The sequence below is a fragment of the Oculina patagonica genome, chromosome 11 (genome assembly GCF_052425735.1).
Source record: "Oculina patagonica isolate OP01 chromosome 11, crgOcupat, whole genome shotgun sequence".
Classification (NCBI taxonomy): Eukaryota; Metazoa; Cnidaria; class Anthozoa; order Scleractinia; family Oculinidae; genus Oculina; species Oculina patagonica.
Window position 1 is genome coordinate 1,239,552 of NC_135768.1, and position 11,786 is coordinate 1,251,337.

The 11,786-nt window shown below is 39.4% G+C and overlaps 2 protein-coding genes across 3 annotated transcripts; both read left to right on the plus strand.

Moving 5' to 3' along the window:
* The first annotated feature begins 28 nt into the window (after positions 1-28).
* Positions 29-3,224, plus strand: LOC144630454 (uncharacterized). Its single transcript, XM_078488815.1, has 2 exons — positions 29-518; positions 2,052-3,224. The coding sequence occupies exons 1-2, from the start codon at positions 83-85 to the stop codon at positions 2,744-2,746; spliced, it is 1,131 nt and encodes a 376-aa protein (XP_078344941.1). The 5' UTR covers positions 29-82; the 3' UTR covers positions 2,747-3,224.
* Positions 3,225-5,754: 2,530 nt separating this feature from the next.
* LOC144629940 (uncharacterized) lies at positions 5,755-10,426 on the plus strand. Of its 2 annotated transcripts, XM_078488197.1 has the most exons (3): positions 5,755-6,200; positions 8,627-8,689; positions 9,105-10,426. In XM_078488197.1, the coding sequence occupies exon 3, from the start codon at positions 9,153-9,155 to the stop codon at positions 10,302-10,304; it is 1,152 nt and encodes a 383-aa protein (XP_078344323.1). In that variant the 5' UTR covers positions 5,755-6,200; positions 8,627-8,689; positions 9,105-9,152; the 3' UTR covers positions 10,305-10,426. The 2 variants fall into 2 exon arrangements, with proteins under 2 accessions (XP_078344323.1, XP_078344322.1); XM_078488196.1 differs by lacking the exon at positions 8,627-8,689 and having other exon boundaries at positions 5,760-6,200.
* The last annotated feature ends 1,360 nt before the right edge of the window (positions 10,427-11,786 follow it).

An 11,786-nucleotide genomic window follows, 5' to 3' on the forward strand; every position in this document is an offset into this window, starting at 1 on the left:
ACTGACATAATGAAATTTATTGCTCAAATCCGGCGCGTCGACAAGTGTTTTCGAAGTCAAATTTCTTTTTCCGTGGCTTTCAATGTTTCCGTTACTTAGAAGATATTCACACAAAAATATGTCCTCGCGTTGCATTGTGTTGTTAGTGCTGATATTCCTAGCGTTACTTGAAGGATTACTAATTGGGGTCTTAACTAACTGGCCGTCGCTTTTAGAGGCGCCTAACTCCAGAATCAAGGAAGCCTTGTACGTGAATTCACCCGAGGCGAGTTCCGCGTATCTATTCCAACGAAGGCGACCAGAAAACATCCTGCTATTTGTGGCGGTTTTAACACACGCGGCCCGAAGAGCGAGACGGGACGCTATACGAGAAACGTGGTTTACAGAATGTAAACACAGAACAGATGAGGTTTATTGCGCGTTTTTCACCGACCAAGCTGGGTTGGATAACGAAACAAGAAATGCTGTTTTGAAAGAAGATGACGAAAATAACGACTTGGTGTTTCTTTCCGTCGAAGGTAAGTTTGCATAATTAAGTTATTATTTATTATCTTCAAGTTATAATACAAATTCGAAATTTGCGTAAAAAGATGTCAAGCAGCTGCCCCGCTGCCACGTTTTCTCTGAAGTCCGTTTCAGTTATTCCCACCGCTGTCCAAACTTTTTAAAAATCAAATAAATATCCGTGTACTTTTAAATCAGGAAATCTAAAATTAAGATGATTTAATACTTTATTGAATTCGTAATAACGGAGTCACGCACACCGCAATGGACAATGTCTCGCTTGGTATCATGGGTAATCGAGCAAACATGGGGCGTTATGGCGCTTCAAAATACATATATTGTCCGAGGAACAGTCTCGACAGGACATAGTAAACTGAGTGGCAAATTCGGTCAATTAAAGAACGTGTTCAGTTTACTTTGTCTCACTGCGTCTGGGTCTCCGAAGATCAAAGATCAAATACAGTATAAGCCTGGATAAGAGATCTCAAATAGTTTTCCACAAGATTTGTTTTAGAAGAAATAATCAGGCTTTTGAACTCGGGATATCTGCTTTTGAATTTAAGGGCTTAAGGCTATTTTCTCACGCGACGGGCTCCAAACCCGGGGGGGGGGGGGGTACTCAAAAAAGTTTTGTACGGGGAGGCTCCGCCCGGAGATCCAACCCCTTACCCTTTTATATACCATTTTGATAGAAAAAGGTACCCCTTTTGTATACCTTTTATTGCAAAAAGGCACCCCTTTCATATACCTACACGACATCACATTTACCTAAAACGGGAGGTTTTCTTGTTATTTTTATGTAGCGCTTAATAAATTAAAACGATACAGCCAAAAGTTGCGTCTGCTCGAAATATATGATATAAAGGCCTTTTAAAATAACATTATGGCAGATTTCCCTACCCTTTCATATACCTAAAGTTGTGAAATCCCTACCCTTTTATATACCTGGAGCCTGAAAAAGGTACCCCTTTTGGGCGGAGCCTCCCCGTATAGCCATTATAGAGAGTACCCCCCCCCCCCCGGGGCTCCAAATGGATTCAGTGCAAAATTCGCGGACCGGATTGACCCTTCGTTCTGCTATCCGTACCACATATCTTGTCTCGATCCAGTCCGATTATTCAGACCTGCGCGCAAAAGGGCATGGTCCCAAACTGGACCGGCTCACCGGACGGGCCCCCAAAAATGAATGTATTTTGCGCATGAGTAACTAATAGAAACAGCTGATCACATTGATCCGGTAGCAGGCCGGTCCTGTGTGAACAGACCACCATAAAAGACCATAAAACTGAGGACGCCGGTCTCGAGAGAGCAGACCTGGATCCGGTCATGGATCAGAAACAGGGAAACTGTAAAAAGGGGGATGTTAGTTTCTTCCCAGTCAATTTCATCCTTTCATTTTATCAGCAAAGTCTTTCTGATCGTTTCATTTTACAGACTGTTGAAATTTCAGAAATCGATTTTTTCAACTATTTCGCACTTGCAAGCGAACAAAACAGAGATTTGTTTTAAAACAGTTCGCCCGTACTAATCATCGCTTTTCTTGGCAGATAATTTGGCTTTCACGGAGAGGTTACTTCAAACCATGGAATGGACATTTAAACGTCACAAGTTCGACTTTTTCCTGCGAATAGATGATGACCATTTTCTTTGCTTGGATCGCCTTCTATATGAGCTAAATTTTAGACCAAAGCAAGCACTGTATTGGGGTTTTGTTCACTGTAAACCTAAAATTGTTCGCGTGGATGAGGCGTGGTTGATCCTTACTTACGACCTGGTCGAGGAGATCTTGGACAAAAGGAATACCACTCTTCTCTGCTCGCCGTATGGCGATCAGGCTGTGGCTTTGTGGATGATGGATAGCGCAAAAAATGTCACGTATTTCATGGATAACGAACGTATCATTCACAAAAGCGCTGGAAAAGATCAGAGATTTTTACTTAACAAGGATGTATGCATGCAGTATCTGAGTCTTCATGGGTCGTATCCGAGATCCATGCGACAATTCTGGTTATCTTCTAATGTTTTACGCAAGAGAGATGACCCAGTGTCTATATCATATGATATTACCAAGATAGAACCATTTGCAAAGCTGTGTCGTCATCCGCCAATTTTTGATTACAGAGGCTTTATACGTGAATACCAATTCGAGCCCAAGCCCTGCTCTGAAAATCCTAAGTGGTCAGTGTCGAAGCAACGTCATGTCAGTCGGGAGGAGTTTGGCGAGAGATATTCAAAATATTAGTAATATTTTTGTTAATATAAGAACTAACTAAATAACTAACTCACTCACTCACTCACTCACTCATCTTTTTCGTTCCTATTCGTGGCTGCAGTCGGGACGAGTTTGGAGAGAGATATTCAAAATATTAGTGATATTTTCGTTAATATGAGAACGATATTGCATCATGAACATTCTACAGTAAAAAGCAAATGTCACCTTTTCTTTAATTAGCCATGTTCAAAACGAGCAGGGGACTGGGTACGAATAATCAATATCGATTGCACTGAAAAACTGGGCCCGTCATCTGAAAGAGCATCCAAAAATTAGTAACTCAAACAAATTTGAGAGTTATTGGTTTAAACGCAAAGGCATGGAACTCTTTTAAAAATTGCTAAAATAAGAGAGCTTAGTATGGATTGGAGGGACAGCTGTCCATCCAGCCATACTTAGCTCTCTTATTTTAACGATTTTTAAAAGAGTTCCATGCCTTTGCGTTTAAACCAATAACTCTCAAATTTGGTTGAATTACTAATTTTTGGATGCTCTTTCAGATGACAGGCCCAGTTTTTCAGTGCAATCGATATTGAATATTCGTACCCAGTCCCCTGCTCGTTTTGAACTTGGCTAATTCCGTGTAAAATCCAGAAAGTGTTAAAAAAGTAATCAAAGTAATCAAAAACTTTGAGAAACTGGAATAATTAAAATATTTTCACCTTTACAGTATAAACTGTCACCTAAAACTGAATAGTAGGGGTATTGTTGTCGTTGCGAGAGAAACAAAACGCGTGTAATCCCTTAGTCGATCATTTTCGTAATTCGCATCACCTGTCTGCAGACAATGTATTGATAAAGTAAAGAGTAACTGAGATATTGGTCACACTAGAGGCTGAACGTTCCATGCTGTGGACCCCCATGATGAAAGCCGTATTTATATACTAACTTTAGAAACACCAATTAACTTTCCATAAGGTATTCCCTGTAGGAGATATAATTCATTGTCGTGTTACTGTAGCCTGTGAACACTTAGTAAATAAACCCCTTCAGGCGGCTGAGGCTAAAAGATTGTCGAAAAATGAACAGTTGGCCGAGAAGCGAAGCTTCGAGGGCAACTGTGAAATTTTGAGGACAATCTTTTAGCCAAGGGCATTATCCTCCAATATACCAGCAAGCCAGAAAGGGGGTTTATTTATTTTATAACCTTCCAATTAATTTCTACAACGCGTTTTATCGCCAGTAAATTTATAACAAAAAACCTACGCAATAAACCCGTCGTAACGTGGTTGAAATAAATCCAAGTTAATTGGTTTTCGTGATTTTTTAAATTCTGTGATATCATAAAAAAAAAATTGTTTGTTTGTTTGTTTTCTGCTTGCCTACAAAATCGGGCGACGGATATCAAATCGGACGGGGTATATTCGCTGATACCCGACGTCCGATTTTGTACCACGTGATGCGTTTTGTCCAATGAGCGTACGCAAAATTAATGGATGGGTTATAAAGACTGATATCATGCTCTTTTGTAGCCGGAAATCCGTCTGTGTTCGCAGGCTTTGTGAAACATCTTGTCTCTTCTCAGTCGAATCACAGTAACTATTTTTTAAGTAGTACTTCCACATGTGCAGCTGTTCCGAGATCAACGCAACTCTGAAGAAGCACAGCAATGGCTGAAACAAATGCTTTAGAATAAAGATCTGAGAGAAACGTGAGCAGAAATTAATAAACCCAACAGTTCAAATACCGTAAAAGCTCAACTGATAACACCCCACTCTTCAGCCTTCCGAGCTCTTTGTGAAGTAACTACCGGAAATCCGTATGCATACGTAGGCTACCCTCTCTTCTAACCCCCCGCCCCCCCTCAATAATAATCCCTGGCCCCCTCTAAAAGATCAATTTTGTAACAAGCCCCATCTCTATTACCCCACCCCCAACCCCCCACTTTCCAAGAATAGATCATGACATTTTACGAACAAAAAAAACGCTTTTCAAGTTATTCGTGCAGTGCAACACATTTACTTGTTATTGTTATTATTTAGTGAAAGCACGCTACTTAGCAGCACTACGGCATCAAATGTTTATTTTATTTTGTTAATAAAATGTACTTATCTAAGATATGATTTGATACAAGTCCCCTCTCCCTCTCTAATAAGCTAGCCGGCCTCAAAAGGTCTTCAAGAGAAATAAGCCCCCCCCCCCCCCGTGGTCTTGTTAGCGTTTTGATGTAAGTTATATTTAGCAAAGCAATCAAAAGAAAACAGATGCAATTCAATAACTGCACTTGATTTTTGACAACACCGATTGATCACGATGTATTTTAAGTAAATTATGACGTGTCAAGCACGTGAGATGAAATGAACAACAATGAACGCCGACTAGTCATCACCTGCCAATCAAACGCGCATTCAAGTGGCTTTAGTTAATTGGCCTGTAGAGTCTTAGTGTGGGCAGTGTATTATGATCTATTATTCTTTAACAACCAATCCTCGCCAAGGGATTTTATAATTACTCTGTTGGCAATAGAAGTTTATTCAACTGGTTTATTTACATTATTGATGTATGTTGTGCGGATTTGGTAATTAAAGAGCGCAAAACGGTTTCGCAGATAATGGAATAAAACCGCGAAAATTCCAATCTTTTGTGCAGACGCTGTTGTTCTCTTGCGTCAAGCTACGGAAATCCGAAAATTTGAATAGTTTACTTTAAAGATAGCATTAGAGAACCGTGAGGTACATAAGATTGATTTTAATGTGTTTACTTATGAAACAAAGCTGCTCAAAAAGTTTGGATTAGGCTTCGAGTGTAATCCCTCTTGAAAATAAGAATTTTGTCTTCGTACGAAACAAGATCATAAAGCTCTTTTGTGATTAAAAGTAAAGATAGGTTCTTTTTCATTTATGCAATCATTACTTTAATCCAGTCAAAGTTTTAGGAAAAGAAAACCAATAAAATTTTACATCACTGAAATGAACAAAGAATTGCAATGGTATTCACATAAGTTTTGCCCATTACTTCAAGTCGGCAACTGATTGAATCCAATTTAATTTACATCTGTAGCTTGGTGCTAATTATGTTATGTTCTTTCTCTTACTGGCCCATTCTAGAAAACAAAACAGCACAAAGCCACATATCCGACGTGAAGCCTTTGTTATTTAATGTTCGTGGAACATAGGCGTTAGTCATAGATCAGTGCTCTTGGGTCGTGTCTGTTTTTGTGCTTAAAATTTCATTGTGTGTTCACCGATAACACATGCCAGCATTTAAGACTTGCTGAATTTCAGGAATCTTCTCCTGCAATTCGAAAGTTTACATTTCTTACGAACTGATAGCAATATCATGTTGGCTTTATCTGAAGCAATGACACAATGTAGCCCTTCTGTCGTGTTTTAATAAGCTTATTCGGAAATTCTTGTGTGTGATTATACTAAGCTTATCAAGGGACAGTCGCTCTTGATAGAGAAAGCGGACAGTCAAAGCAAAGGTAAGGACATGTTCTTTCATTTTAACAAGTTGATAGCTGTTTTGTTAACGGTTTGATTAACTTTAAGTTGGTGTAGAAAGTTTGTTTTGAGAGAAAAGCAACTCCAAGCTTTGATTACGAAGCGTTTATAGAGCTGACGTGAAGTTCACTTAGACGACCGGAATTTCATAAGTTTTGGGTAAAATTGTGAGTTTATAACTATTTTTTAATGTAGGTGTTTCTGTTCCCACGAAGGAACACCGATAACACTTACTTAACCCGAGTAGCGAATAAAGAGCGGCCAAACTTTGACAAGAACAAGAAGTCGCTTGTTCGCTATAAGACAAAAGTGTAGTGTTTATAAGCGCAAGCTGTTCCTGCATCAATACCGGACAGTAATTAAGCATATTTCGGAACGCGCTTGTTGTAGTAACAACTTGTTAGATTTCCTTTATTTATTTTTTGGACTTATTCACCGTCATTCAGGGCTATAACACGTTGTTAACATACGTCCGCACCGGTAAAAGCTTACTTATTGCCAATCAGGGTAAAACAAAACCTTTAGCAGACCCGAAGGCTGCCCCCGACTGTGAATCTTTATAAATTGCCAGTGATGTGTAAAACAACAATTAATATTGTTTTGCTTTAATATTTAATGCTCGCTTGACTAAGTAGAGCAACGATATTTAATGGACCCTATATCCTATATTCCCGTCAAAGATCGTTTTTGTTTTTTTAATTTCTAAAAAATAATTGTGGACAAGCATTTACGCACGTTCTGCTTGCAATGTGGGTTGCACATGGCCGCCCGTGTTAGTTCAGGGGAAATTATTTCCGCGGTATATTTCTTATCGAAAGAATGCTAATAGTTGGATAATTGCTCGTTTGGGTCCAAATGCGCTGAAACTAATGATCAGGAACGTCTCCGCTTACAAAGGAAACGTTTAAGTGGTTGTTAAAAATAGAAAACAGTGCAGCAAGAATATTGTTTTGGAGTCACTGAGTTTTCAAATGAAGTGGCTCGGCCCAAAGACTTTTGTCAACAACTTCAGAAGCCTGACTTACATTTTGAAGAATTGAAAAGTTTGATTAGACTAGTCTTTCTGTTCGTTTAATCTTCTTCCAAGTGGAACGAGAGATTTCGTAACCGATGCACTCAAAAGTGACGCATGCACTTGTTTCAAGTGGAAGAAGGTTCCGAAAAGTTAGAATATAGAAAGGCAAAGCTTTATATAAATCACCTGTTCTATGGATTTTTTTGCTTTTATTTTATTTATTGCACAAGTATTAATAGACGATCGAAGGAAAGATACAGTCGCGAAGACTGAATGTAGGCACGTAATGCATCCAAAATTATCTTCAGTCGTGACTGCCCGAGGCAACATCTGAAGTTAATTACTTTAAGAAGAAACGAGATTTCGTGACCTTTTGCCACGCGATTTTTTCATCACTAATCACGTAAACCTACTTTTAAGTTTTTATTTTAAGGATTTCGAATTTAGAACATATATATTGCTTTTAAAGCTACTACTAAAGTGTTGTGGGTGTAAATATCTCACTTGATGCGAGTGGAAGTATTTTTCGATTGCTCTCCGTGTGATCTTTCTGACATGAAATATTCAATTAAACGATAAACGTACGTCGCTTTTGATTAAAATGAAACAGATTGATAAAGCAGCTATTTCTTCTTGTATTCAATAAGTCTGATATATCTACTTGATGGGTCAACTCTTAACCTCAATAGTGTAATATGCAATGTGATACCGTAAAAAATTTCTTCAATCCATCATCGCTAAAATTCATGAGTCATGTCTGCTTTTTTATATCACGATTCGTTTTCATTTAGAGATTCTGGCTTCTTGTTAATACCCTGATCAGTTTGTTCCTTCTCGCGACTTTTCTTCATGAATTTAGTGCAAAACAGAAGTGGAAATTGAAAATTGATCTTGGAGAGAAATGTTAATTACCATCTGTATAAACTAGCTTACGGTCAAGTACATGGGTTGAATAAAATGCAATTAATCAAACTTATTTTTTTATAACCGACGGTGATGACAAGACAGGCCTCTTCAGTGAAAGTGATACACTAACATTCATGTTCGCTTGTTGACGGAGATTTACAAGAGGGTCTCCGGCGTTGAGCCTATTAACTGTCTCCGTCAAACGAGAAAACATTTTTATGGGTATCGAATGGTCTTTGCGAGCATGGGAGCACAGCGTTTTTCCTTGCGAGCACGAGCATTGGCAAAAGGTAGCCTTGCGAGTAACGAGCACTTTTCAAAAAGCTACCTCCACTAAAAGCCGAGCATGTGAGCACTTGTAAAAATATGTGAGCATGAGCAAACAAGCACCCTCTAAAATTTTTGCGGGCATTCCAACCCTTTTTTTTTTTTTTTTTTTTTTTTTTTTTTTTATTCTGGAAAGTTCAAGAGAACTGTTTCTTGCAGAATATTGGCATAAGATCTGGAATGTGTGTGCTCGTAACGACGGAAACGAGCTCAAACTTTCAGGCGAGCACTTGAAGATGTTTCTATTCTGAGAATAGCCGACGTAACTGGCGGACAAAACGAGACCGTAATTTAAGAGGCTAAGGCGCCTAATAGCAGTTAAACGGAACATCAAATATCAGTAACATAACATGTTGTGCCCAACTGGAAATATTCTCATCTGTTATGCAGCGTTCAGCCTTTGACACAGCATTTAGATGATTCTTGGCTGTTAGAGAAGAAAAAAAACTGAAGTAAGCAGCACAGAAATGTAGCAATATTTGTCCAGTAATAAGGCAGTCAGTGTGTAATGTGTGATTTTTCTTTTCTTCAAGGCGCATCCAACTTTAAGCTATTAGACCAACGACAAGCGCGCGGGAGAATAACTTAATCAATTTTGTGAAATACCTGATATCCGTTCTTATGTTTATTTTTACAGAGAAGTTAAAGAGGTCTCTTGTCCCCCGCAACCCGCCGTGAGTATAAAATGGAAAGCAACAACGCACAAGAACTTGTTTATGTCAATAATCATGAGGACCTAAGATTTGCGAGCGATGATGATCAATACTCAGATGATGACGACCTGGGTTCGGAATGCAGTTGTTCCACATGCAGCACTTGTTCCACATGCGAGATGTGCGAGGAAGAGCTCGGGGAGGCTGGAGACCTGAGTTATGACGAGGAAGAACACGAATTTCCCGGATGTGAACATGATCTACAAAACGATATCCATTACTTCAACAGTGATAGTGACAACATGGACAAACTAACTCACTTACAAAGCGACGAGTTACATTATGATCCAGCGAAGAACGGTTTTACGACGGACGATCAGCTCATGATTGACAAGTTTGCGAACGTTGTGGTTTTGAAAGCGGATGCATCTCAGTTTAAGAATGGAGGATACTTCACCGGCGAGAATCAAGCGCAGGAAATTCTTCTCGGAGGTAAACAACGAAAGAAGAAAGTGACCTTTTTAGATTCATCGTCGTCTTCGGATGACGTCACACAGGCCGAGGCATTTTCTATTTCCAGTCTCTCCGATAGTAGCACGAGTGGCTCGTACCCAGACTACACTCAACCACTCGTTCAAAATGGCGACCATTTTCATGAGAAAAAAGTTGAAAAGGAGCAGGAAAATGGACATAAAAATAATCTCTCCGAGGGCGAAATGGAGAGGGAATACCATCGCTTGAGAGGCGTTTTAAAAACGATCGATCCTCTAAAACTGCACGCGATATTAAAACACAGCTTGAAAAGCAAAGACCCTGAAACTATTAGTGCACTGGGGGCTTTACTCCCGAAGAGCAAGTTTACCGCTGACACGGTTCATTGTGTTCGCTGTCACAAGGAATACGATCCTCACTACGGTAGAAAAAGATGTACTCTTTACCACCCCGAGAAAGACGTTTGGAAAATATCCCAGAGTTCTCAAGGTGCAAACTTCAAGTGCGGCTTGTGTTCGAAATTGTTTACGTTGAAAGGAGCCTGGGACTATAAATTGAGCAATGTGACCGAACAGAATTGTGGGGTATGTTTTGATGGCGTCCACACGCCTGATCCTGATGAAGTTAGTTACCAGCCCTCTGGCGCTGCTCAGTGTTGTGAGGACAAAGGGTGTATTGTATTTTACGTATAGTTTATCCGCTCATTTTAACCAAGAGTCCTGTTTTAGCCTATTTTCCTTTAGATTTTTTTTTAGAGATTTGAATAAATATTTTATTTTCATTAAAAATAAATTACCATGCTCTATTAATTAAATCTATGAATTTGATTGGTTGTATTTCCATTGTCTGTTTACTGAGCCGAACAATGAAGAGATAAGAGAGTACTTGAGCAATATTGGCTAGACTTTTTGTAAAAAAAAAATCAACTAACGTACGTCCTTCGCCTACTCAGGAATAACAAAAATCCTGCACGGTAGAAACGATTTGAGTTTCATGTAAACATTAATTGTTCGAACAAACCATAATCTCCAAGGCTTTGGTTTTTCTTTTAAATTCTTTTAAAAGAGATAAGGACTTCAACCAAATGTAGTGAAATAAATCTTAGGAGTGTGAGAACATTCTTTTAAATGTTCTTCAGATTTCTTGTTTTTTTTTTTTTTACAAGTTTGTTTCTAGTCTCTATTGTTCGTGCATTGTTTGCAAGTGTTACAAGCCCTACGCCAGCTTCCTACGCAGGGCTCTCCAAGCAAACTTTCTTCCCCCACACGGATAATCGTAAAGATAATCTGTGTAGGAAGCTACTGGCTAATATGAGGTGCGAGGTGGTGCTCAAGGAGAAAAGAGATCTGGAGAATAGGTGCAAATAAAGCCATGTGCTTACCCGGGGGGGCGGGGGGTACTCAAAAAAATTTTCTACGGGGAGGCTCCGCCCCAAGTTCTAACCCCTTACCCTTTTATATACCATTTTGATAGAAATTTTACCCCTTTCGTATACCTTTAACTGAAAAAAGGTACCCCTTTCATATACCTAAAAGACGTGGCGTGGACTTAAAACAGGACGTTTTCTTGTCATTTTCATGTAGCGCTTAATAAATTAAAATAATACAGCCATAAATTGCGTCTGTTCGAAATATTTTAATTAAAGGCCCTCTTAAATACCTAAGTGACAGATTTCCATTCCCTTTCATATACCTAAACACGTGAAATCCCTACCCTTTTGTATACCTGAAGCCTTAAAAAGGTACCCCTGTCGGGCGGAGCCTCCCCGTATAGGCCATTATAGGGAGTACCCCCCCCCCCCCCGTTAAATGCCTTTACGATAAGTCAAACCCCAAGGGAGAGAAAATGTATGAATTAGCGACCAAACCCACTGCCTCGGAATAACGAGGTGTCTTTCTTAAGCAGGTGTCCACAAGGCGGGTTCGGCTGTACTGAAATCTTAGACAACTAACTCCCCCCCCCCCCCCCACACACACACACCATTCTCCATCCCCACCGAAATAGCGTAAAGTTATTACCACCAAATACCCTTATCAGCAATTACCTCCTCTAAAAAATAAAAGTCGGACGTTTTTTGTTTATGTCTAGTTTAACATTTCCAATTTCTGCCTATCTACGTCTATCTACGTAGTCCATTTACGCATTTTGCCAAAAAGGTTTGACCTATCAGTTGT

Excerpts from the sequence above, each read along its gene's own strand:
- LOC144630454 (XM_078488815.1), top strand. The coding sequence starts at position 83 with ATGTTTCCGTTACTTAGAAGATATTCACACAAAAATATGTCCTCGCGT. Across the intron at positions 519-2,051 it reads GGTGTTTCTTTCCGTCGAAG|ATAATTTGGCTTTCACGGAG; the intron begins GTAAGTTTGCAT and ends TTTTCTTGGCAG.
- LOC144629940 (XM_078488197.1), top strand. The coding sequence starts at position 9,153 with ATGGAAAGCAACAACGCACAAGAACTTGTTTATGTCAATAATCATGAG.